General features: G+C 31.1%; 1 protein-coding gene across 5 annotated transcripts in view; it reads left to right on the top strand.

The window, feature by feature from the left end:
* Positions 1–26602, top strand: part of LOC135133315 (prominin-like protein) — a 95832-nt gene that overhangs the window by 11653 nt on the left and 57577 nt on the right. For all 5 annotated transcript variants that reach the window (XM_064061677.1, XM_064061679.1, XM_064061680.1 and 2 more), the window contains exon 2: positions 25876–26283. In XM_064061677.1, coding sequence (XP_063917747.1) covers positions 25986–26283 — 298 coding nt within the window. In that variant the 5' untranslated portion in view covers positions 25876–25985. The remainder of the gene's footprint in view (positions 1–25875; positions 26284–26602) is intronic.

Raw genomic sequence — 26602 nt, forward strand, 5'->3', positions numbered from 1 at the left:
ATATCTCCAGAACATGCAAAATCTTCAAAATATATAAAATCTTTAAATGACTGTCACTTGTTCTAGCAACTAGAATATTTATCATTTTTAAAAATCCCCAAGAGGATTCACAATATTTTTGACGTACATATAAAATTTCACAATAATCGGTCCAGTAGTTTCGGAAATTTTTTGTCTCATAAAAATGGACGCCGACGACAAATACACCGAAACTCTCTTATATTACAGTTGAGAAAATAAAAGTCTTAAATCGAAAAATTGAAACAACGAAAAATGAAAAATATAAAAATTAAATATCGAGAAACTAAAAATCGAAAAATTAAAAAAAAAAACGAAAAATCGAAAAATAAAAAAAAAACGAAAAATAAATATTTGAAAAAATGGTAAAAAAGAAAAATGAAAAATGAAAAACCAAAAATGGAATATCGTGTTGAAAAATCGGAAAATTAAAATAAATGGAAAAGTTAAAAAGCCAGAAATTGAAAAGTCAAAATATGTATAGCAAAATTGAAAAATCGAAAAAATAAAAGTTTCAAAAGGTGAAAAATTAAAAAATGGAAAAATTTAAAATTGAGAAACTAATAAATCGAAAAGAAAACTTGAAAAATTGCAAATCGAAATATAATAAAATAATTTACGATGTACGGACGAATAAAAATTGGCGTATACAAGCAATTTGGCTGGCTCTTCTTAACACTCGCTGGACTCGTGGTTCGACTGAATAATTCCGCTCCCGACGGTGGCCTCTATTTAAACTCGTATTCCCTTCTCGATGTTTCCCAATCGAGGTCTTTCTGGAATCCATCGCCACTTCCGTTTCTAGGCCGTTCTTTAGCGAACGCCGATTCGAACGTTTTTCTGGACGCCGCAATCGAGACTTCCGGTAATCCCCTCGAGGCCTGTCTTTGTGCGAGTGCTGTCTGAATGACGTCTGCCACGATGCGTCATTATCGCCAGAAAACTCTGGAACCCGTAGGCGTAGTACAGGGGCGGCGTATGGATTTATTTCGTAACAATAACATGAAATATCGAAAAGTTACAAAATTTAAAATTGTTATAAGCACTGTAACGATCTGTTACCTGAAATGTGTAGGGTACAGATTTAAGGCGAATTCATAAACCAGAAGTATAGAAGTAGCAGTGGTATTTTATAAAATTTATATAGTATTTCCCCTCCAAAATTTCGGGATGACGTCATTATATTGCTAGTGGGGATGATTAGACAAATTTTGGTTAGCGTTTTACCATCTACACGATATTCCTAACATAACATAAAATTTTATCAGAAAATTAAATACATATCGAGAAACTAAAAATCAAAACACTGAAAAAACCGGAAAATAAAATACTTTCTGACAATTGTAAAAAATGGAATACATATTTATCAAATCGGAAAATTAAAACTCGGAAAATTGATAAATCTAAAAAATCGAAATCTGGCAAAAAAACGAAAAATCGAAATATTGAAAGTTTGAAAATTTCAAAAGTTGAGAACAACTGAAAATCGAAAAATTAAATATCGAGAAACTAAAAACGGAAAACCAAAAATCGAGATGTTGAAAAATGGAAATATAGCAGGATTATAAAATTGAAAAATTAAAAAATTTAATAATTAGAATATCGAAAAATTCAAAAGTTGAAAAATTGTAGAAACAAAAAATTGAAAATTCGGGAAATTTATAAATTGAAAGAAAGCTCAAAAAATTGTAGAAACAAAAACCTGAAATATCGAAAGATTTTAAAGTTGAAAAATCGAAAAATTCCAAATTTAATTTTGTGTATGCATGTGTTAGAATTTTAGGCTTAGCAGTGTACGAACTGGTTTTAGAAACCCGTAGACAAATTTGGGTTAGAGTTTTACCATTAACACGATACTCACAACATGCCTATAAGCTGATAACCAACGGAAAAAAATGTTTTTCCAAAAATCAAATTATCCAGAAATAGATAAATCAAAAAATTTTAAAATCAGAAAATTTACAATTGGAAATACGAAAAATCGAATAATTGAGAGATCGACTATTAGAAACATCAAAAAATTGAAAAATTTCCAACATTAAAATGTTGAAAAACTGAGAAACCGAAAACTTAAAATATCGGGAAATTGAAGTTTTAAAAATCGAAAAACCGAGATGTCCAGAAATCGAAAAATTGAACATCTGGAAAATCGAAAGATTGAAAAATCAAAAATTTTAGCAATTTTAGCAAAACTTGAAAAACCGAAAGATCGAAAAATTCAACAATTGAATAACCAAAAAATCTAAAATTTGAAAAATCGAAAAGGTAAAAAATCGGAAAATGTAATCAAGAAATCGAAAAACAGAAATGGGAACACCAAAAAATTGAAAAGTCGAAAAAATTTAAATTCAAAAAATCGAAAAGTTGAAAAATTAAGAAATCAAGAAATCTGAAGTTTAAAAAATCGAAAAAGTAAAATGTGAAGCAATCGAAAAGTCGAAAAATTGAAGAATGGAAATATTGAAAAAATGCAAAACTGAAATGTCGAAAAATCCAAAAATTAAAATATCAAAGAAAAATTGAAAGAACCCCAAATTTGATACAAGGCGTAAATTTCAAGTGATTTTTCAAAATGAAATTTTGTGATGACATCTTTAACTTTTAACAGGGATCTTATACAAAGATCTCCAAAATTTCAGAAAATGACTTAACCCGTTTTTAATTTAATCAGTAAAATAGGTTGATAAATATAAATACTATAAATGCATCGATGCACATATTAGATGGAATTTACTCTGCAAAAGTTTTTGGAGAGGAAAACCCCATAAATTTTAATTAAAGAATCGATAAATTTGCGATAACCTTAACCCTAGGATACATATCCAGTACAATACCCACATTTACATAATCCGGGCTTCATAGGCCCCGTTATTAAAACTCCTTATAAAAACAAATTTATTGAAATGAATTACGTTCAAATTTGTTAAACATCTTTTATTTATGTGCTACACAGTGAATAAGTAACATAAAATAATGAACATGATAAAATAAAAAACATTTGCTTAGATATTAGAGTAACGATTGGAACAAATTTTTACACTATGCTCGTTGCAGATATTGTTCTTGCACTTTGCGCATAACATTTTACTTTTACGGTCAATTTTTGACGGACACATTTAGCATCTTTTTCTTTTGATCGTTTCACTAGTTTGAGGTTCAGTTGGGCCAGGGATGTCAATAAATTTTTTCATACAATCCAAAATGCCACATCGGATGTTAGGGTTAGTTGATCTTTTGAGCATATGGGGAGTCACGAGCTCTTTTGCTAAATCCTTTAGGAAGATTCTGCGTTTGTGAGTGGCCAGATTGTTATAATTTGGACGCTCTCTTGTAAAAACAATAAAAGCTTTGAGTGCTGCCACATCAAGAATATTGAAAAAAAATATCATAGGCCAAATCTTGCTTTGTCTTCTGCATGTGTATGTGGATACTATTTGGTACATAACGTCGACACCACCTTTTGTTTTATTGTAGTATAAAATAATTTCGGGCTTGCGTTTAGCGTCATCATTGAGAACTGCTTCATGATGCATGCTGCTTAGCAAAACTACGCATTTATTTTTTTTCGGTGCGTAGCTTACCATTGTGACGTTATCTCTGAAGCAAAATAATTGCGATGAGACTAGACGATCTTTAGATGGTTTCATTTCTTTCGGAATATCTCTCTTATTTTGGCGTAGCGTGCCGACAAGAGTAATATTTTTTCCCAAAAGGTACTCGGGCAAAGGAACACTCGTAAAAAATTTGTCAATAGTCAGATTCAGACCAGAGTTATGAATGGTACGCACCAAAGTTTGCACTACTTCAAATCCCAGATTCTTACGCGGAGGTTCTCCAGATTGTCGACCAACATAAACTAAACCATCAAGAGCAAAGCCAGATTTAGATTCGCACATCCAAAAAATTTTCAAGCCATATTTTGCTGGCTTACTTGGCATATATTGAAGGAATCGGCATCTTCGTACTTCGGTTCACCAAATTTCACATGTTTTTTAGATGCCATTATTGTTTTTGAACTGCTACTTCAAACTCACTCAACGCAACTTTCTGTTCAACTGAGACAACGTAAATATGTGGGTGTGCAGTTATACAATAAGAAATAACGCAAGTTTCAACCTGTACAGACATGCAGATTAGCTTAGTTTAGCTTTTTCCATGATACACGCCAGTAATAGCAGGCAGAAACGGGTTAATACGGATAAATTAAATATGGGTCTCGTAGGCCCGGTAGATGTAAATGTGGGATAGTAATGATAAAAAATTATTTTTTAAGTTAAAAAAATCGACAAAAATTATTTGACCGGAGAAACTGTTAAACGGATAAATGTTTAGACCATACCAGAACGCTGGATTAAATTAACAAATTTTAAAACAAATTACAAGCTACTAAATAGTGATCCGGGCCTGGCAGGCCCCGTTTATGCATCCTAGGGTTAAAACTCTACCAGATTTCAGTTTCTAATTTAATTTTGGAAAACGTTGTTAAGTTGTTATACAGTTGAAGTTTTTTTCCAAAAATCAAAGTAAATTTACCAACTTAGTTGTAGAAATGAGCAGTAAATTTATTGGCATATCGAGAAAAAAAACCGACTCACAGTTGGCTCATAATTACCGAACTGACGACTTTCACACTCCGAAGTGGTCTTTTCCAAAATTCATGACATAATAAATATGCAGACAAATGCATTCAAATTTAAAGAATTTCAATAAAGTGCATTCCTCGTTCGAAAAAATGCAGAACTGCATTTTCGCGTGTTTACATCACTCGTCTCCAGTTATATAAAGATAAACTCGTGCAGTGCATTAGAACTATTATCCTTTCTTAACCCAACCGCTTTCATATTTAGCCGGAGACGGCCAGACTAGACCCGAAGATATTTTTTTTGTGGTTTGAGCATAAGCATCCCAAATAACTTGGGGCTGAATATTTGAAAATGCCAATAAACCCTCATTATCCCTTTCTGCATTTTAAAACATTCAGTTCGGCCAAGGTCGCACGGGTGGCGGGTTAATATTGTATCATAACGAAAAATTTTTTTTTAAATTAGTGAGTCGAAGCCATTATGTCGGTGAATAAAGTTTAAAGTAGCTCGTTTTTAATTGCGGATTAGGAAATTCTAATTTTGTTTTAATGGGATTTAGATTGCTTGCACTGTAGTGGTTTTACTCAATTCCGTTTTTCATGTTTGTGCATAACTCAGTGGAACACTGGGCTGATTTTAATTTCATTTCACCTTAAAATGAATCAACACGGTGATTAGTTTTAGTCGAGTTTAGTTTACAGTTGTGAACCGTCAGTCGCGCAAGCAATTATGGCACGAAATTCGACGTGAAATGGGCTGTAATAAATATTTGTAGACCACTGCCAAAATATAATCGGTGCTTGTAACTGTCAGTGTGCATTTGAGGTCACAATTGTCCATGTACAATTTATGATAACTGTTTATTGAATTGGAAGTAAATGCGTTAGTTGGGGCCAAGTTCCATTTGCTCTGGCACAAGTCCCAAGATCTCCAAGCGAAGTCGTCACTTATGACAATTCCGTCGAATAATATTGAGATAAGCGAACTATTCTAAATTTAGCGCTTTGTAGCGCGAACTTAACTGTGACTTGTTTCTTAACAAAGTGGATGCTAGTTCGATTACAAGTTTCACAGAGCTTCATTGTTCTCGAACTTGTGTTTCGTGTTTTCTGGTAGCTGTTTGCCTACGTTACGGGGAGTTTCTTGATAATTCGGATATAGTTGTGACCACGAACATCCTGTATTCGGGAAAAAGCGAAAGGCGCTGTTGCATGCACGCAAATTGCCCTAATTGAGTGGAATAATCGATTCGAAATTTGGTTAATGACATTATTTTGCGATGCATGTAAATACTCGGCTAATTTATCAACATTATCTTAAACCAGACATCTGTTTTCATGTTGAGTGTGTTTAATTGACACCCATTTGCTAATAGCTGTAAAGTCAAAGCTTAGCGTTGAGTAAACTGTGGGAGTTTAATTGCCGGAGTAGGGTGGGATTTTCTTTCAAAGAAAATAAATAGCGCGGGCGATGAAAGCTGCGTTTTCGATTTTTGGCTATATAAAGTTGTGTAAACTGTTGAAATGTGGTTTTATGACGAGAGTCAGGCGTTGGTACCCTTTTTGCGCGCCAGATTGTGGTCGTTTCTACACCGTCTTTGTTCCGCTGGGAAACGAAAATATTTTCGATCAGTAATAATAATTTTATGAACTTTATTCCGTATTTCATCACGTAATTTCCGGTTTTCTGCAATTATTGTCAAGGTCTGCTTTTCTAGAACTTGAAGCTACTAATGTGTGTAATTTATTGGTTAATTTTCTAGAGTGGTAAAGTTTTAGATATTTATAGGCACTGGTTTTACGCTAGTACGGTTTTGAAACGGTTTGACCTTGTGTGACGCAAGACCTTTGCACAAAAGAATTTATTTCGAAATTTTTCTGTGTAACGAAACGGATTTATATTATTGCAAAGGTTAGCACAGTGTTTGCACAGCATTGAGAGTTATCGTGGAACATTGAAATACAATTTTTGACGAATTTTTCAAAAATATATCTAATAAAGTCCATAATTCTTGTAATTGGGTGTCAATCTGAATAACGGCATGAAGAGATAATCAAAACAAAAAAGCGCAATTAAAGGAAGTGATTCACGTGGTTGGAATAGATAACGTATAATAACGTCTCTGATTTTCTCTATTCCGATTAGATACTGATTATGGACTAGTTGCCTCAATAACGGGTTCTCGTTAAACTTAATTATATCTGAGAAGTGTTATTTATATCATTCGTGCACTCGTAAAACCGTTTTTGTATATTTTATTATTTTGCCCTGAAAGCTCGAGAAATCGATAAAAGAGGGCGAAATTCTAGTGCCCTTCGGTATTATTTTTTAATGCCGACTATCGTTTTAATAAATAATTGCATTTCCTGTCAAACAAGTTTTGAGTTTTTTGATAAATATTGACCTTTAAAATTATATTATTGCGTATGAATGCTCGGTTTTGATGAGGTGTTAAATAATACCGAAAATATTCATATTTACTCAGTGTTGTGTGAAAGCTTAATCATGTGCATACATAATTATTACACGAATCGCTGAACAGATGCAGTGATTACGTGAAATTTGCATGAGCAGTTGGTGGTAAAACTATATTAAATCTGGGAGGACACGTGTGATTTAATCAGTATGAACGCTAGATTCACTGTTCAGGCGTTGATCAAGGGTTGTTATAACTTATAATTGGTGTAAAATTATTTATACACGATTTTTCTCAACCCTGAATTACAATTAAACAAATCTGGTTCCTTACAAGTATTAAAAAATTTTATTTTGAGAATTTTTTTTTGGTAATCTGACAACTTTTTAAATCTTACATTTTCGAATTTTTAAATTTTAGATTTTTCACTTTTTTGTTGTTTCGATTTCTCGGTGTTTCAATTTTTTGCCTCTCGTTTTTTCCATTTTTCGGAAATAGTTTTTCGGTTTTTCGATATTTCGATTTTTCAGTTTTCTATTTAACGGTTTTAGATGTTTCGATTTCGCGTTTTTTCAATTTTTCGATTATTCGTCTTCTTGATTATTCGAGTTTCCAATTTTTCGACGTGTCAGTTTTGGGATTTATGTATTTAAATTTTTCGATTTTTCAATTTTTCAATTTTTGGCGTTTCTAAATTTTTCGATTTTTCGATTTCTCAATTTCTCGATTAATTGAATTTTTAATTTTTAGATTTTTCGATTTCTCTATTTAAGTTTTGGAACTTTTCAAAATTTTGATTTTTAAATTTCGGTTTTGACAATATTTTGATTTCTCCTTCAAACACGACACATAACATTTAAAAAAAAGACGCTAGGAACCCCTGAGATTCTGTAAAATTCTTTCCAAATAAAGAAATTCACGGATCCTCGATATTTTTAAAAGTATTTTAAAAACAAAACACAAGAGGCCACGAAGATTTTTTATATTAAAAAAAAAACACTAGGCGCCTGCAAGACTTTCTCGTTTAAATGCAAAAAAAGTCTAAAGTTATTTAGACCTATCTTCCTTCGCCTCGGAAGTAAAAATATATGATCAGTACTTGCTTAACTTCAATTGTTTATGTTTATATATCGAAAGAATGCGACAATTAGGCACGCAGGAAAACGATCTGAATATTATTTTGGGTATCATATATTTCCATAATGAGTTTTTCATAATAAAATTTTGTTAGCGAAGGGCAAGAAAAACAACTAGAAAGAGACAAAAAGGAAAAAAGTCGTTAAAAAATGGAGACAAAAAACACGTTAAACAAAAGGCGAAAAAAGTGCACAAATAAGTCAAAAAAAAAAGATAAATAAAAAGAGAGGAAAAACATTGTCAAAAAGACGATAAAAAAGGTGAAAAAAATGAGGCCATGAAACACGCCAAAAAAAAAAACAGTCACAAAAAATTCAAAAAATGCGGCAAAAAAGACCACATACGTGTAAATGTCCTAAAAAAATGGCGATAATGAAGCGACAAAAAGAGGTATTATTATAAATTATAAATTTTGATTTCGGGAATTTTATTTTTTAAGCAAAATACAAATGTTGGTATGTTTCAAGTGAGTTTGGCATAATAAAAATTTATGATGACATCGTCAACTGTTTAGCCAAAAACAAGAAAAACAATGAAAAAACGACAAGAAAACAACAAATTAAAATTAACAAGGCGGCCAAAAAGTTCACAAGAAGTTCCAAAAAAAGGAAAAAAGATCCACAAAAATTAGCATGACAAAAAAGGTGTCAAAAAATGAAGCGATGAAAGAAGACCATAAAGCGCGATAAAGGAGGACAAAAGTGGCGAAAAAATGACAAAAAAGGTCATTAAAAAAAACGACAAAAAGACCCCAAAATTGAGTTTTTTATAATAAAAATGTTTGATGATGTCTCAATTTGATGAAAAATGCATCAAAAAATGAAACAAAAACTATAAGAAAAATACAACGAAAAAACAGTATAAAAAAGGTGATAAAATAGCGACAAAAAACTACAAAAAACATCCACGCAAAGTAAGAAATAAATGGTATGATACAAAAAAATAAACAAAAAATGATAGAACAGGCTTAAAAAACCGTTTTTTTTTGTCACTTTTTGTACTCCATTTTTTGTCACTTTTTCAGTCGGTTTTGTTCCCATCTTTATTGTAAGGTTTTGTTATCACCTTTTTTAACTCCCCTCTTTTTGTTGCTTTTTTATACCGTTTTATACTCCTTTTTTTTTAATTGTCTTTTTTTTGTTATTTTTTTGGCCCCCTGTTTTTGTCGCACTTTTTGTCACCTTTTCGTGAACTTTTTGTTTTTTATTTTTTGCGACTTTCGCTTTGTATGGCTGTTTTGTTGTTTTGTTTGTGGGTTTTTTGTTTTTTTTTGTCCTTTTTTGTGTAGTTATCTTTATTGAATATTTTTTATTGTCTTTTTTGGTCTTTTTTAATCGTCCTTTTTTTTGGACTTTGTTTTTGTTTGTTGGCGTTGTTTTATCCTTTTTTTATTATCGCATTTTTGGTGACTTGTCGTCTTTTTTGACTGTGGTCTTTTAATCGCAATTTTTATAATTTTTATGAATTTTTTTACCCTCTGTGTTCGTCTTTTTGTCAACTTTTTTATTGATTTTTTGCCTTTTGTATTGCTTTCGTATCGACCATGCAAAAATGCGATAAAAAAGAGCTGTTTCTTCGAAAAATTACAAAATTTGATTTGGTTCCTATAAGCTAAATTAATACAGATGCTATTCATATGTTGCAAGTGAGTTTGGCATAATAAAAATCGTCAACTTTTTACCCAAGAACAAGAAAAATAATGAAAAAATGACAAGAAAAAAACACAAAAAACCAACAAAAAAGAATCCAGACACGCGTAATCAGCGATAAAAAAAGGACAAAGGAGACAAAAATCAAAACAAAGAAGACGACAGAAATGTTTTCAAAATGCGAAAAAAAAGTGAAAAAACTGGACAAGACAGCCAGAGTTCACGCCAAAAAATGCCACAAAAAACGAAAAAAAAAACGCAAAAAATATTGGACAAAAAAAATAAAAAAAGTGCCAAAAAGACTACAAAATTGAGTTTTTCATAATAAAATTCTGCAACCACGTTATCAACTTTTTACCAGAGGCCAAGAAAAACAACGAAAAGCGATAAGAAAAATGATAAAAAAGGCAACAAAAAGTGAGGAAAACAGAAAAAGTTTACAAAATGTTACAAAAAAGAGACGATAAAAAAGTTGATAAATAATGTGGTAAAAAAACAGTACAAAAAAAAAGGTGATAAAAAAAGCGGAAAAAATTACAAAAATAGACCACAAATAGGTCCACAAAAAGAGCGTGGAAAAATGGGACAAAAACGTACACACAAAATAAAAAGGCCATTTAAAAAAAGTGACAAAAAGATTACAAAATTGAGTTTTTCATAATGAAAAGTTGTGATGACGTCATCAACTTTTTATGCAAAGGAAAGCAAAATAACGAAAAGCGATAAGAAAAATGTTGAAAAACGCAACAAAAAGTGATAAAAAAGGCAAAAACGGAGACAACATGACAAAAACCTATAAAAACAGAAAAAGTTTCTATAAAAAACGTTGACAAAAAATAACAAATGAGTCCACAAAAAAGTGACAAAAAATGAGGAGATGAAAACAGGCTAAAATTAGCCCTTTTTTGTATTTTTTTGTCACTTTCTGTAGTCGCCTTTCTTGTCATTTTTGTAGTCGTTTTTTTTTTCACCTTTATTGTGACCTTTTGTTGTCACCTTTTTTAAACTCCCCTCTTTTAGTTGCATTTTTTTAATCTTTGTTTTGTCGTGTTTTTTTGTAACATTTCTTGTCGCTTTTTTTGACTCCCTTGCTTTAGTTTTTTGCCCTTTCGTGTTCGCATTTTTTGTCACTTTTTTGCACCTTTTTCGTTTTTGTGACTTTCTTTTTTTGTTGTCTGTTTTTTTATTTTGTGTTTTTTTTTGTTGTTTTTTCTCTCTTTTTGTGGTTACTTTTTTTGCAGCTTTTGTGAACTATTTTATTGTTTTTTTTTTGCCCTTTTTTTAATCGTCTTTTTTTTTGTGTAATTTTTTTGGGTGATCTTTTTTGTCGCCTTTTTTGACTTCCCTCTTTTAGTCGCAATTTTTATGATTTTATTCCTCAGCTATCTTCGCATTTTTGTCAGCTTTTTTTGACTTTTTGTGTTTTTTTCGTTTCTTTATCGACCATACAGAAATGCAACAAAAAAAGATACAGCTTCTTCGAAAAATTATAAAATTTATTTTTGCAGTTTAAAAATATGTGTGGATTGAACACTAAAGAGGAAGAATGAAACAATAAAAATTAGTCATAATTATTTTATAAAATTTAAACAGTGTTTACTACACAAAATTTTTGGCTGTTATTCAGGGTTCGTAAATAATAATCGATAACAGAACTTTTACGAGGAATTAATTATTTTTGGTAAATAAAATATATACTATGTAGGACTTCAATAAAGCACAGAATCACGAATCGATTATGATAAGATCTGTGTGACTACATTTATAGTTTTAATGTCGCCTTTGGGAAATTTGTATGCTTATGAAAATCAAAGTAATATATTTTTCGTAAAAACCATAGTTAAGAATCTATTTATGACATAATTCTAAAAATATTAAAATTCCATTTTTTTGCAAAGTTCAGATAATACCAAGGGTAAAAAAGTCAAGGCATCGTCATAAACCACAAGTACAAGAGTATTTTATTTTACAAAATTTGAACAGCATTTACCTCGCATAATTTTGAGAAGACGTAAATTTTGGGCAGCGCTTTACCATCCACACGATATTTTAATTTTAAATTGACAACAATCGCTAAGTTTAAAAAAATTTGATTGTAATATCAAGTTATAACAATCGATTTTTGTTTTATAGCTTCATTGCACTGAGCGTAACGTGTCATTTCATAAATTAGCAATTTTTTCTGCAAAACCTTATCAACACTGTGGGTGAAAATTAATAATGTTGCACGTGTTGTAACAAGTGAGTCGTCTACAAAGAGCGGATATTACTAGTCACAACACAACAGACAATGTCATGAATTTTGTATTATTAGCCACTACTTGGAATTTAAACCATGTCGATGAAATTTTAAAATACTATTAATTAATGAAAATAAAAAACTAGATCATTTATCGACGATTGAAACCGAAACTGTTTTATAATATATGTCAATAAATCGACTACTGAAAATTTAAACACTTTTCCTTTGTGATCGAGAGATATTTCAGATACGTTACAACAATCATCGCACTTTCTATACAACAATAGCAATGAAAATGAAATTTGAAGCATTGAAAAGGAAATTCGTGTCGGATGATTGTGCTTATCTCGAAATGATCAAGAAAATGATTCATGGTAATGCAGTGTCGTCCGGTTAATAGCCTCATTCGTATGATACAAGCTTGCCAATACCACATAATTCTTGAAATTCAGCAGAAGAGAGTGACGTGGTTGTAAATATTTAGGGGACGCATACATTTGTAATAAATTAAATATAGATATGAAAATATCGGTATTGATGTCAAGAATTCGTGAGTTTTTTTTATCGGATATCTTAGTAATGTGTTCGAAATTTTGCCTGAATTTGGAGATTATCGAACAAGATCACATTATATTAAAATAAATAATTGATGACTGTGGTTCGAAATATGCGTTTAGAAGTTTTTTCATTTATTGCAGCAACTTTGACAATAATTTATGATTAATGTAGATTATAATGTCATTGTTGGCTTATGCGGATGACAAATGGAAATCCTGAACGTTTCTACTAAATTAGAATTAGATAGATAATCGATCATCACAGGAAACACCTTTTAAATCAAGAATTATTATTAAATATGGTGTTTCTTAATGAAATTTTTGAAAAATGGTGATTTTCAATAGGATCAAGATCAGGAGCACGCGCTGGATGTACGAAGTTTTAAATGCAACTCCTATTTACATCGTACCTGTGGCTCTCTTTAGACCACTTGTCGCCCCCGACCCCACCGAAGAGAGCCGACCGAGCCCGAACCCACGAAAACTCCATCCCCCCCCACATTAGCCCACCACACACAACACAAACTCACCGTTAGTTCTTTTAATCCAGTTACCCGCACTTTCAGAACCGTCCAAGTGCAGATAACAAGATTTATACATTTCAACAATTTAATCTGACAGGCCGACACCGCCGTTGTCACTAAAGCCGCTCAACAATAAACTCCTTATCTTAATCACATGATTCACTCGAGCTTTTTCCCCGCATTTCGAGCGAAGCCAAAAGACCATTGCCCCCGACGCAGACAAGAGCGACCGTTCTTCGTTTCCGGTCGCCGTCCAACCGGAAACGCGTAATCGCTCGCTTTTAATTTTTCGATTTTCGAGCAATTCCACCTTTCGACGACGGATGAAATTTTTTTGCGCCGTAGAAGTAATGGAATGTTTACACGGCTGGTGAACGTCTCGCTCGACTGGGCAAGTTCGTGCTGGGGAAAAACTCGAACGACGTGAGGAAAAGCGGAAGCCGGAGTCGTAAAAGAAAATTGCGTGGGGGCGCAGAGGTCGCGGTTTTTAATTAATTTCAAGTTGCGGATTAACGTCGATTATAATAAGATAATGTGTTTGAGTTCGCGTCAGTGGCGGAGCGGGGGATGGGGCTCATTTTGTTGAAAGGGTGGGCGGGGGTGGGTTTTAACGGGGGAGGGGGAGCGGGTGCGGCGGGGGTGATGTCGGGAAATGGGTGTTTACGCCACTAGGTGCGTAAATGGAATTTGTTTTCATATTTTCTGTTAATTTTCTGGAAAAATTGCTAAGGTCAGATGAAGATCCTATTGTTATCGGAATCAGAGAAAAATATTTCGAGTTGCTTATCTCGGGGATTAGATAAGGTACAACAGAGGATTACAATGATTAAATTATAAAAATATGCATGTAAATGGTACGAATAGCTGTATTGTTTGTGTTTCTTGTCTTGTTTACAAGTGTGATTCATTCGTCAAAAAGTTCAAAAATATAATTTTTAAAAATCGATATACCAGTTTTTTCAATTTCAGTTATCAAATCATATACTTTTGTACTTGTGGTTTATGAATCTGTCTTAATTTACTTATCCAGATTTCCAAAAAAAATCAAAATTGTACTTTTTTCCTTATTCTGAATATGTATCTGTATATGTTTTCTAATAAGCTGGATTTTTGTGATTGTACTTCAAGGGCGAGGAAAGTGCTGTCTAATAACATGAGGCCAATTACAGTAAAATTGAAAACTCGAATACATTTTTAAATTTGAGTCAATTTTGGGACCCCTTTTTTTTTCTTTTTTTGAAAAATTTAAAACAATCTTTAGGTTCTAGGTATTCTTGTTTGGAAAGAATTTGAAAGTGCTTTGGAGTCTCTAGTGTCTTTTCCTATAATAATTTAATTAAATTTCTTAGGATACGTCATTTAAGCCAAAATCGGTCTTATTTTAGCAGCTACTAGCACCGCCCACCCACCCTCTCTTTTCTTAGAGGGTATCTCATTTGCCAAAGTCACTGTTATCTTAGCAAGCAGTAGCCCCCCCCCCTCTATTTTCTTAGAGGGTATGTAATTTGCCACAATCAGTCTTGTCTTAGCAAGTACTAGCTATGATAAAACTGACTATGGCAAATGGCATATCATCTAAGAAAAGAGAGGGTGCGTGGGCGGGGCTAGTACTTGTTAACGTAAGACTGATTTTGGTAAATGACATTCTTAAAAAAAAATAGAGGGCGGTTGGGCGGAGTCGATAAGATAAGACTGATTTTGGTAAATGACATATTCTCTAAGAAAATAGGGTCCGGATGGGCGGGGCTAAAACTTGCTAAGATAGAACTGAACAGTATTAATAGTAGTCACCGAAATGATGAAGGGGTGGGTGGGCGGGGCTACTGTTTGTTCATAAAACTAGAAAAAAGATAAATTTAGCTCACTGATGAAAATTTGGAAACATTACGAGCTTACTTATATGCACAACGCAGGAATTTTGAACATCTTCTCTAGTGTTTAGTTGGTTACACTTTAATGGATTTTTCTTTTATTGGTTTTGTTTTTATTTATAATTTATAAAAATATTTTATTAAATGTTTTTTTGGTTTAATTTTTGTTTCCCAAGTATTGTAATAACAACCATCCGCCAAACGGGTACTTTCATATTTTCTTGACGCATACTTCTGTACTTGTGATCTATGAATCCGCCTTAATTTTTATCCTAGATATATCTAGATTTTCCCCCCAAAAAATCCAAATCGTATTTTATTACTAGTGCGAAGGTCGCGGGTTCCATCCGTCGTCCGTTCGATTTCTTCATGGGCGCCATTTTTTCTTACACTGTGATTGGTATTATCTACTTTAAAAATACTGGATTTGTTTGATTGTACTTCAGGGACGAGGAAAGTTCTGTCTAATAAGATGAGATCAATTTTTGTTAATGGGGGTTATTGAAACGTACGTACAACAAAATTGACAGTTCTTCGCAAAGTCTAAGAAGCCTGAAAAACTTATTTTTTGTGTTATCAAAATTATAAGGGGAAAATGAACCCCTATCCAACCTTTTTAGACGCTACTGAAGGATAAATAGGTAAAATTAATTTATTTTAGTAAATACTAGCAACTGTAACAATAATAAAAAAATAAGAGCCCTTTTGTTGCTACAGAAACGAAAAATGACCTTTTTATCAGAGGCGTACAACGAATTTGGACATAAATTTTAATAATTTTTATCTCTAAAAGGAGAACACTTTTATCTGAACTTTTTTAATTTTAGCACCCATACTTCGAGACCAATTCCCGATTTTATTTTATATGTACCTGTCAATAACACGCTGTATAATGCATAAATAATAATAATAATTTTTATTGCAGCATATCAACAAAGAAAGATATTAAAAAACAAAATAAGATGCAGTACTAAAATACAGGGTGTCCTACATGAAGCAAAAAAAAAACAAAAATACAGATATTTGAAAATTGTAACGTTTTTATTTTTTATAAACAATCTTAAGATTTAATTTAATTGGTTCTAAAACAAAGTTTATTCTCTATACAATATTATAACGTAGTTGTTAAACATAACCTTATTGTGATTTTTTTGTGAATCCTTGTACTCCAAAAAAATTAAGGAAATTGGCATAAGGCGGCAACGTCGCACTAGAATTCCAAAAGTAAACCGGTTATAAAATGTAGGGGAATTGTGAACTGGAGCACGTAAATATATATAGGGTGTTGAATGTAAAAAAACCAAATTATATATTATTTTTCTGAAATAGAACCCTCTGTATGGTAAAAAGTAACTAATTTTCTATCAAATAATTAATAAGATCGCACCGGCGCACGTTAGTGACTCACCCTGTATATTTTAATAGACTGTCATTTTGATGGTAAAAGAGTTCAAAAAAACCAAATTTATCAAGCCGGGATATTCCTTTAAGGCGCCAACGTCGCACTAGAATTCTAAAAATTAACCGGTTATAAAACCTAGGGGAATGTGAACTGGAGCACGTAAATATATATAGGGTGTTCAATGTAAAAAACCAAGTTATATATTATTTTTCTGAAATCGAACCCTCTGTATGGTAGAAAGTAACTAATTTTCTATCAAATAATTAATAAGATCGCACCGGCGCACCTTAGCGACTCACCCTGTATATTTTAATAGACTATCATGTTGATCGTAAAAGAGTTCAAAAAAACCAAACTTATCAAGCCGGGATATTCCTCTAAGGCGGCAACGTCGCACTAGAATTCCAAAAATAAATCGGTTATAAAACCTAGGGGAATGTGAACTGGAGCACGTAAAAATTATATAGGGTGTTCAATGTAAAACAACCAAGTTATACATTATTTTTTTGAAATAGAACCTTCTGTATAGTAGAAAGTAACTAATTTTCTATCAAATAATTAATAAGATATCGCACCTGCGCACCTTAGTGACTCACCCTGTATATTTTAATAGACTGTTATGTTGATCGTAAGAGTTCAAAAAATCCAAACTTATCAAGCCGGGATATTCCTCTAAGGCGGCAACGTCGCACTAGAATTCCAAAAATAAACCGTTTATAAAACCTAGGGGAATTTGAACTGAAGCACGTAAATATATATAGGGTGTTCAATGTAAAAAACCAAGTTATACATTATTTTTCTGAAATGGAACCCTCTGTATGGTAGAAAGTAATTAATTTTTGATCAAATAATTAATAAGATCGCACCGGCGCACCTTAGTGACTCACCCTGTATATTTTAATAGACTGTCATTTTGATCGTAAAAGAGTCCAAAAAAACCAAACTTATCAAGCCGGGATACTCCTCTAAGGCGGCAACGTCGCACTAGAATTCCAAAAATAAAGCGTTTATAAAACCTAGGGGAATGTGAACTGGAGCACGTAAAAATATATAGGTTGTTCAATGTAAAAAAAAAAAACAAGTTATACATTATTTTTCTGAAATAGAACCCTCTGTTTGGTAGAAAGTAACTAATTTTCTATCAAATAATTAATAAGATATCGCACCTGCGCACCTTAGTGACTCACCCTGTATATTCTAATAGACTGTCATGTTGATCGCCAAAGAGTTCAAAAAATCCAAACTTTTCAAGCCGGGATATTCCTTTAAGGTGGCAACGTCGCACTAGAATTCCAAAAATAAACCGGTTATAAAACCTAGGGGAATGTGAACTGGAGCACGTAAAAATATATAGGGTGTTCAATGTAAACAAACCAAGTTATACATTATTTTTCTGAAATGGAACCTTCTGTACGGTAGAAAGTAACTAATTTTCTATCAAATAATTAATAAGATATCGCACCTGTGCACTTTAGTGACTCACCCTGTATATTCTAATAGACTGTCATGTTGATCATAAGAGTTAAAAAAATCCAGACTTATCAAGCCGGGATATTCCTTTAATTTGAGATTTACATGAAAACTTCCTTCCCTTGAACAAATATATCTGTATGTGTCCCCTATGACGAAGATTAATCTAGGGCACGTTGCCACCGCTATAGAAACAACGGAATGGAGAAGGTTTTGGTAATGGAATGCTCTAGAAAGAGAACTGTTCTAAGAAGAGTTAGAAAAGATAAAATATGTGGTTTTAGGAGAACTGCATTAGGAAAGAGGATTTAGAACTGCGAAAGTTTTCTTGAAATATGTGAACAAAATTGGTCGAAGAAATATTGCTTTTTTTGAAAAATTATAAGATTCGGTTTCGCGAACTTTTTTTTGTGATAACCTCTATACATTAAAATAAATATAGTTAATACCAGTAACACTATAAAAAACTAAATAACACCCTACATATTTTTTTAGAGATTCTTGTAGAGCTTGTTTTTCTGAATTCATTAATATATCATAGTTTAATCACCTAGACTCCATCACTGCCTTTGAGTCGAATGGTAAAAGGGAGATCTATTTTTTCATACTATAGAACTCTAAAATTTAAAATGTGACATCAAATCAAATAAATTGAAGCGAAAAAAAGCTGAACATTTTCTTGAAAGAGGTGAACAAACTTGGTCGAACTCAATAACACCCTGTATATTTTTTTAGAGATTCTTGTAGAGCGTGTTTTTTTGAATTCGTTAATGTATAATAGTTTAATCACCCAGATTCCACCACTGCGTTTGATTCGAACGCATTATGTTACGAAAACACTCTGTTCACTTGTTAACCAATGACAAGGAACGGATTAACAATTGCTCCGAAAATTTGAATGCAAGCGTAAGGCTATGCCTATATTTCTAGTGAGTTTTCCCATTTCAGTAAATTATAAAATAAAAATAATGGAGTGGAAATTTCCATTTTTTTTTAAACTTGGATGCCTGCGGGAAAACCTTAAAGCAGATTCATAAACCACAACTACAGGGGTATGTGTTTTAGAAAAGACGTCATCAAACGCAGAAGGAAATGGGAGATTTATTTTTTCGTACTGTAGAACTCTAAAATTTAAAACGTGACGTCAAATCAAATAAAAGAGTAAATTGATAATACAACATGAACGCAGTAACAACAACTTGATTGTGAGTGAAGATTTTGATAATCTGAAAGTAATCTCTTTTATCTCTATTTATTTTAATCTGCAAAAATTCAAAATAACTAGATATTTTTGTTTGAACTCTATAAGATGATTAAACTTTAAATTCTATTTTTTTTCCTAATATTTTTATTGAAACTAATGTAGTGAATTCAGTTGAAATATTAGCTCAGTTTCACTGGTAACTTTAATACCCTTTCATTATAACTAGTCGAAATTTTATAGGTCGCTGGTTCAGCTCCTACTCGAAGAACCCTACTTGAAATGTCACTGGCAATGAAATTTTTGAACGAATATCACGTTGACTTGTGAAAGTTGTTCAGGTCAGAATCGAATAAGTACGTTTGTTATTTTTTATTTTTTTTGTATTCGGTTTATTAATTTTGGCGTTTATATTTTCAAATCATTACCAGTTGTTTCAAAATGCTGTTAGATTTTTTCTAGTTTATCAGAAATGAGTAAATAGAACATGATAAAACTGCGATAATTTTTCTTGTTTGCCTTCGAGGAAGATTGCCGAATTGTATTACACACTCTACAACAATAAAAATCGCGCTATTGTTCAGTTCAAGTTATCTACGCATTAAAAACGTACACCAAGGTTTAGCTCAGAGTTACAAATTTTTGTCATACTTTTACCATTACACTTTCGTATCAACTTAAACATATCGTTTTCTTTTTTAGTTCACCTTGATACATTTTTGATTATGCTTAGATCGTTTTTTAATTGCATCATTATGACTAGACTCGATTGAGTTTGTTTTTGTATTAATTACTACTGTTTTGCATTCTGATCCCGTTATTTTTATGTCACGGTATGCTAATTCATTCACATGCTTAGATAAGAGTGTATTTTTTATCATCTGGTGTTCCACTGACGGCGGTTTAAGTTTAAGTGCATTCCGGCACTTAGGGTCTTAATATTGGCGGTAATAATACGGAACGGCTCGTAATTCCGATCGCTCGTGGCGGTTACTAAGAAAAGCGCAAACTTTGTAGTTTACTTTATGGAGCTAATATTTGCAGAAATCGATCGGAACTTCGCATTAAAAACAAATAGTGGAAGGATATTTCAGCAGAAGTTCCGTTTTAAGTTGTAATTTTTCGGTTTTTCAATTTTCCAAATTCTCAATTTTGAGATTTTGCGATTTTTCGAGTTGAGTTTCTCGAGTTTTCAATTTTCAATTTTTCGATTTGCAATTTTTTGTTTTTTCAATTTTCATTTTTAGTTTTTCGGTTCTTTAATTTTCCCACTTGCGATTTTTCAATTTATATTTTGCAATTTTTCGAGTTTTCAATTTTTTGATTTGTCGATTTTTTAATGTTCCATTTCTTCAAATTTTCGATTTGAAATTTTTCACTTGGGTTTGTTTCACAATTTTTATATTTTTCAATGTTCCGATAATTTTTTGTTTTTTCAATTTCAATATGTATTTCAGTTTTTCAAGTCTTCAATTTTTCGAATTGCAATTTTTCATTTTTTCCCGCTTCAATTTTACGAGTCTGAGTTTTCATTTGTAAATTCGATTTTCCAACTCACTGATGTTTCAGTTTTTAGATTTTGCAATTTGACGAGTTTTCAGTCTTTGATTTTTCAATTTTTCGATTTTTTAGTTTTTTGTTAATTTGCAATTTTTTGGTTTTCAATTTTTCGATTTTTCAATTCCGGATTTTTTATTTTTCGTTTTCTCAGTTTTACAATTTTCAGTTTCACAATTTTTCAATGAATCGTTTCTTCAATTTTTGATCTGAAAATTTCCTAAATGTCATATTAAATATGTAATAATAATTATAATTTTTTTAAAAATTTTCACTTTTTTAGGTTAATGCGATTTTAGAATTTTTCCATTTTCCAATGATTGGATTTTGAAACTTTTTCAGTTATTCGCTTTTTCAGTTTTTCAATTTTTAATTTTTTAATTTCTGGACATTTAATCTTCCAATTTTTCCATTTGCAATTTTTTATTTTTTCCCGCTTCAGTTTTACGAGTCTGAGTTTTCATTAGTAAATTCGACTTTCCAACTTACTGATGTTTCAGTTTTTAGATTTTGCAATTTGACGAGTTTTCAGTTTTTAATTTTTCAATTTTTCAGTTTTTTGATAATAATTGCAATTTTTTGGTTTTCAATTTTCCGATTTTTCAGTTCCAGATTTTTTATTTTTCGTTTCTTCAATTTTTGATCTGCAATTTTCCTAAATTTCATATTAAATATTATGTAATACATAATAATTATAATTTAAAATAAAAAATAATTTTTTAGGTTAATGCGATTTTAGAATTTTTCCATTTTCCAATTATTGGATTTTGAAACTTTCATTTATTCGATTTTTCAGTTTTTCAATTTTTAAATTTTTTAATTTATCGACATTTAATTTTCCTATTTTTCCATTCGCAATTTTTCATTTCGGTTTTTAATTTTCTTTATTTTTTCCATTACTTATTTGATTTTTCAATTTCTCATTTTTTTTGTTTCTTCAATTTTTGTACATATTTTGCAATTTTTCCACATAAAATTTCTCGAGTTTTCATTTTTTAAATTTTCGATTTCTCGATTCATTAAGTTTACATTTCAAATTTTCGATTTGCAATTTTTCATTTAGGTTTTTTTACGATTTTTAAATTTTTCAATGTTCTGATTTTTCAGTGTTCCGATAATTTTTTGTTTTTTCAATTTCGATGTTTTCAAGTTTTCAGTTCTTCAATTTTTCGATTTGCAATTTTTCAATTTTAGGACTCTTCAAGTTTTCATTTTAAAATTTTTCAGTTTTTCGATTTTCCAACTTTTGAATGTTTCAGTTTTTAGGTTTTGCACTTTTTCGGTTGTCAATTTTCGATTTTTCAATTCTACATTTTTTATTTTTCGTTTTTTCAGTTTTAGAATTTTCAGCTTCACAATTTTTCAATTTTCCGTTTGTTCAATTTATGGTCTGCAATTTTTCTAAGATTCATTTTAAATATGTAATGTTAATTATAATTTTTTTTTAATTTTCACCTTTTCAGTATTCCATTTTCCAATTATTGGATGTTGAAACTTTCTATAATTTTTAAACTTTACAATTTGTGGGTTTCCAATTTTTCGATTTGTTAATTTATAAGTTTCTCGATTTTTAGTTTTTCGATGTTTCAATTTGTCGTTTCTTAAGATTTACAATTTTTCAAAAATATGGAAATTTGCATAATATAAAATTGAAAAATGAAAAACGGAAAAGTATAAAATGCAAACTTTGAAAAACCTTAAAATCGAAATTCAAGAACTTGAAAAATTTATAGAAACGAAAAATTCAAAATACGAAAGAGAAACTTAAAAATCAAAAATACTGAAAAACCAAGGATTTGAAAAATTGAATACAGGAAAAGTTAAAAATCGAAAAATTGCGATAAAATGAAAATTAAAAAATCGGAAAAAACAAAACAAAAATCAAGAACTTGAAAAATTGAGGAAACGAAAAATTGAAAAATTAAAAAATTAAAAATTGGGAAACTGAAAAATCGGAAAATAAAAAATTGTAAAGCCGCAAAATTGAAGAAACGAAAAACTGAAATTTTTGGAAGTCGAGAAAATTATTTTTCGTTTCTTCAGTTTTTCGATTTGCAATTTTTCGATTTTCCACTTTTCGATTTTGCAATATTTCTTTTTCTTAGTTTTTCGACTTTAAATTTTTCGATTTTCGAGTGAAAAAAGAAAAAAATATAAAACGACAACTGAAAAATCTAAAAACTGGAAATTAAAAACTTGAAAAATTATAGAAACGACAAATTTAAAAATCGAAAGATTATAAAAATTGAGAAACTTTAAAGATCGAAAAAGTGCAAAATCGAAAAAACGAAATGGAAGTACTGAAAATTAAGGAAATCGGAAAATCGAGGAATTGAAAAAATCAAGAAGTGAAATTTTGAAAAAATGAATAAACCAAAAAATTATAAAATCGGAAGAAACATTAAAAAACTAAAGGAAATGAGAAACCGGAAACTTGTGGTATAAAATCGAGAAAATGAAGATTATAAAAGAAGGAAAAAAACGAAGAACTTGAAAAATTGGAGAAACGAAAAAATGAAAATTTTCAAAGTCGAAAACATGCTTTTTCGTTTCTTTAGTTCTTCGATTTAAAATTTTTCGATTTTCCGCTTTTCGATTTTACAATTTTTTGTTTTTTCAGTTTTTCGATTTTAAATTTTTCGATTTTCAACTGAAAAAGTCTAAAATGAAAACTGTGAAAAATCTAAAAACTGGAAATCAAAAACTTGAAAAATTATAGAAACCAATACTTTAAAAATTGAAAGATTAAAAATTGAGAAACTTGAAAGATCGAAAAAATACAAAATCGAAAAAACGAAATGCGCATTGTAAAATCGAAATATTGAAAAAGAAAGAAATCGGAAAATCGAGGAATTGAAAAAAATAAAGGAATGAAAATTTGAAAAATCGATTAAAAAAAATTATAAAATCGGGAAAAACATTGAAAAACTGAAGGAGATGAAAAACCAAAAATTGTGGTGTAAAATCGAGAAAAAAGCGGGAAAAAATTAAGAACTTGAAAAATTGAGGAACCGAAGAACTGAAAATTTTGGAAGTCGAAAAAATAACTTTTCCTTTCTTTAGTTCCTCGATTTACAATTTTTCGATTTTACAATTTTTTGTTTTTCCAGTTTTTCGATTTTTAATTTTTCGATTTTCAAGTGAAAAAGTATAAAATGAAAACTGTGAAAAATCTAAAAACTGGAAATCAGAAACTTAAAAAATTATAGAAAGGAAAGATTTAAAAATCGAAAGATTATAAAAATTGAGAAACTTTAAAAATCGAAAAAGCGAAATGCGTATTGTAAAATAGAAATATTGAAAAATAAAGAAATCGGAAAATCGAGGAATTGAAAAAAATCAAGGAATGAAAATTTGAAATATCGATTAAAAAAAAAATATAAAATCCAGAATATCATTGAAAATCTGAAGGAAATGAAAAATCGAAAAATTGTGGTATAAAATGGGGAAAATGAAAATTATAAAAGCGGGAAAAAATCAAGAACTTGACAAACTGAGGAAACGAAGAATTAAAGAATTGCAAAATTAAAAATTGAGAAACTGAAAAATCGAAAAATGAAAAATTGGAATATCGCACAATTGAAGAAACGAAAAAACGGAAATTTTGGAAGTCGAAAACATAATTTTTCGTTTCTTAAGTTCTTCGGTTTGCAATTTTTCGATTTTCACTTTTTGGATTTTGCAATTTTTTATTTTTTCAGTTTTTCGGTTTTTAATTTTTCGATTTTCAAGTGAAGAAGTATAAAATGAAAATTGTGCAAAATCTAAAAACCTGAAAAATTATAGAAACGAAAAATTTAAAAACTGAAACATTAACTTTGAAAGATGAAAAAATACAAAATCGAAAAAACGAAATGCGTGTTGTAAAATCGAATAATTGAAAATTAAAGAATTCAGAAAATCAGGAATTGTAAAAATCAAGAAATGAAAATTTGATAAATTGAATAAACCAAAAAAATAGAAAATTAAAAGAAACATTGAAAAATTGAGGAAACGAAAAATTGAAAAATCAAAAAATTTAAAATTGAGAAGCTGAAAAATCGAAAAATGAAAAATCGGAATTTCGCAAAATTACGAAATTGAAAAATTGACAAACGAAAAATTTAAGAAACGAAAAATTGAAAATTTAAAACAAATAAAAAAACAAAAAATTGGTAGAAGGTAAATGAATTCAAATTTTTCGAAAAGTTACAAGATTTGATTTTGCGAATTTTCTTTTGATAACCCTTATAAGTTTAAAATAAAGATATGTACGTAATGTTAAAATAAATGTAAAGGATGCCTCAGTCATTAATATTATTGGTCACCCTGTATAAGTAATTCTAAAAACTGTGCGTGCATTTATAAACCACAAATATAGAGTCATATTTTGCATATTTTCTGATTTTATTAGGCAAAATTTTCAAATGACGTCATCAATTTTTTGGGAGGATTACGATAACCTTAAACGTTTGCGTGGTCGATTTTTTGACAATAAACCAAAATGTTTGAATTAAGTATTTTATTACTGTAAAATGTAGTAAAAAATTAAGACGGATTCATAAACCGCAAGTACAATTTAAACACCAGTATTCCAGTTTTTGCCTACGCACTGTATACGAGTAATAAATACATTTATTACTATAAAAGACATCACTTTTATGTTCTTAAGCATAAAAATCCCCAAAGACGGCATTAAAACAATAAATGTAGTCACAGATCTTATCACAATCCACTCTTGATTTTGTGTTTTATTGACGTACACAGTTTACACTTTATTTACCAGAAATAATTCATCGTAAAAGTTATCAGTATTTATGAAACCTCAATAGCAGCCAGAAATACTTACAAAGTAAATTTGTTCAACAATAACTCGATTATCGAGAGCAATCATTGCGAAAAACACACAATCAGGAACATTATAAATTCACCCCGACTTCTGTATTTTCGAAATCAGCGTTACGTGTTGTATTACATTAAAGTCCGCACACTCGCTCGACTGTAAAGAATCCACAAATCGTGTCGCAATCGCATTTCAAATAATTTTCCTCAAGTTCTAAACCGGCCACTGCTTTCCGCTCACAATACATAACTCATCATGAACTCACTACTTGTTTTTCCCTCAGAAAACCCGTTTAAGAGTCTAATTGAGTCAATTAAAACCCATGACATACAAGTCGTTATCTTCATCGTAGCCACACTCGCACTCACCATTTAAATTCCGGATGCCATCTGTCCCGATGCTAATTTTTTCCCATTCCTGTTGCAGATCTAGACGCAGCTGCCACCGAAAAAGAACGCTACTAATCTTATCGCGGATTATGGAGGGAATCCGATAACAGCAGTCTTTAGTTATTAGTTGATTATCCCGTGTCAGTCATGGCCTCTGAAAGACAAAAGGTGAACATAGTGAGCTTCCTGGTGGCCGCGGGGATCCTCTGCGTCGCCGTGGAGCTCTCCTCGGGGAGCTTCGCCACGAGGATAAACAAAATCAGCGAGAACCTGGACAGGGCCCTGTCGGAGGTGATGGACGACAAGCGGCCGGAGTTCACTAATTTGACAGATAATGCGACGTATGTCAGTGATACGTACTTCAACCCGAAGGGGATGGCGGGGTTGTACAACTTCACCAACGCCTTCATCGATGTCGTCTTCTCCAAGAATCTTTATCCGGAAGGTGAGTGGAAGGTGTGCGGGTTTTCGTTGCGATATTTCAGCTCGGAACGACGTGACGGGAAAATAAAATTCCTGGGGATTAGCTATTTCTCGAACCGAGGCACGCAACAGTTTCCTTTGAGGATGAGTTCGTTTTTTATTTTTGACGCGCTCTTTGAGAAAAAGTGGCGGCGCGAGCTCAGTGTGACGTGGGTGTGATACAGGGTGTTTCATCGATAGTGGTCCGCGCCGAATGACGAGTTTTATTTTTCCGTTCAGAACGTTTTTTTTTTATTTTGACAAATTAGTTTACGGTTTAATAAAAATAACAATGTAACATA

This window comes from Zophobas morio, unplaced genomic scaffold (assembly GCF_036711695.1).
Source record: "Zophobas morio isolate AGI-343-1 ecotype UQ-CSIRO unplaced genomic scaffold, CSIRO_AGI_Zmor_V1 ptg000021l, whole genome shotgun sequence".
NCBI classification, from domain to species: Eukaryota; Metazoa; Arthropoda; class Insecta; order Coleoptera; family Tenebrionidae; genus Zophobas; species Zophobas morio.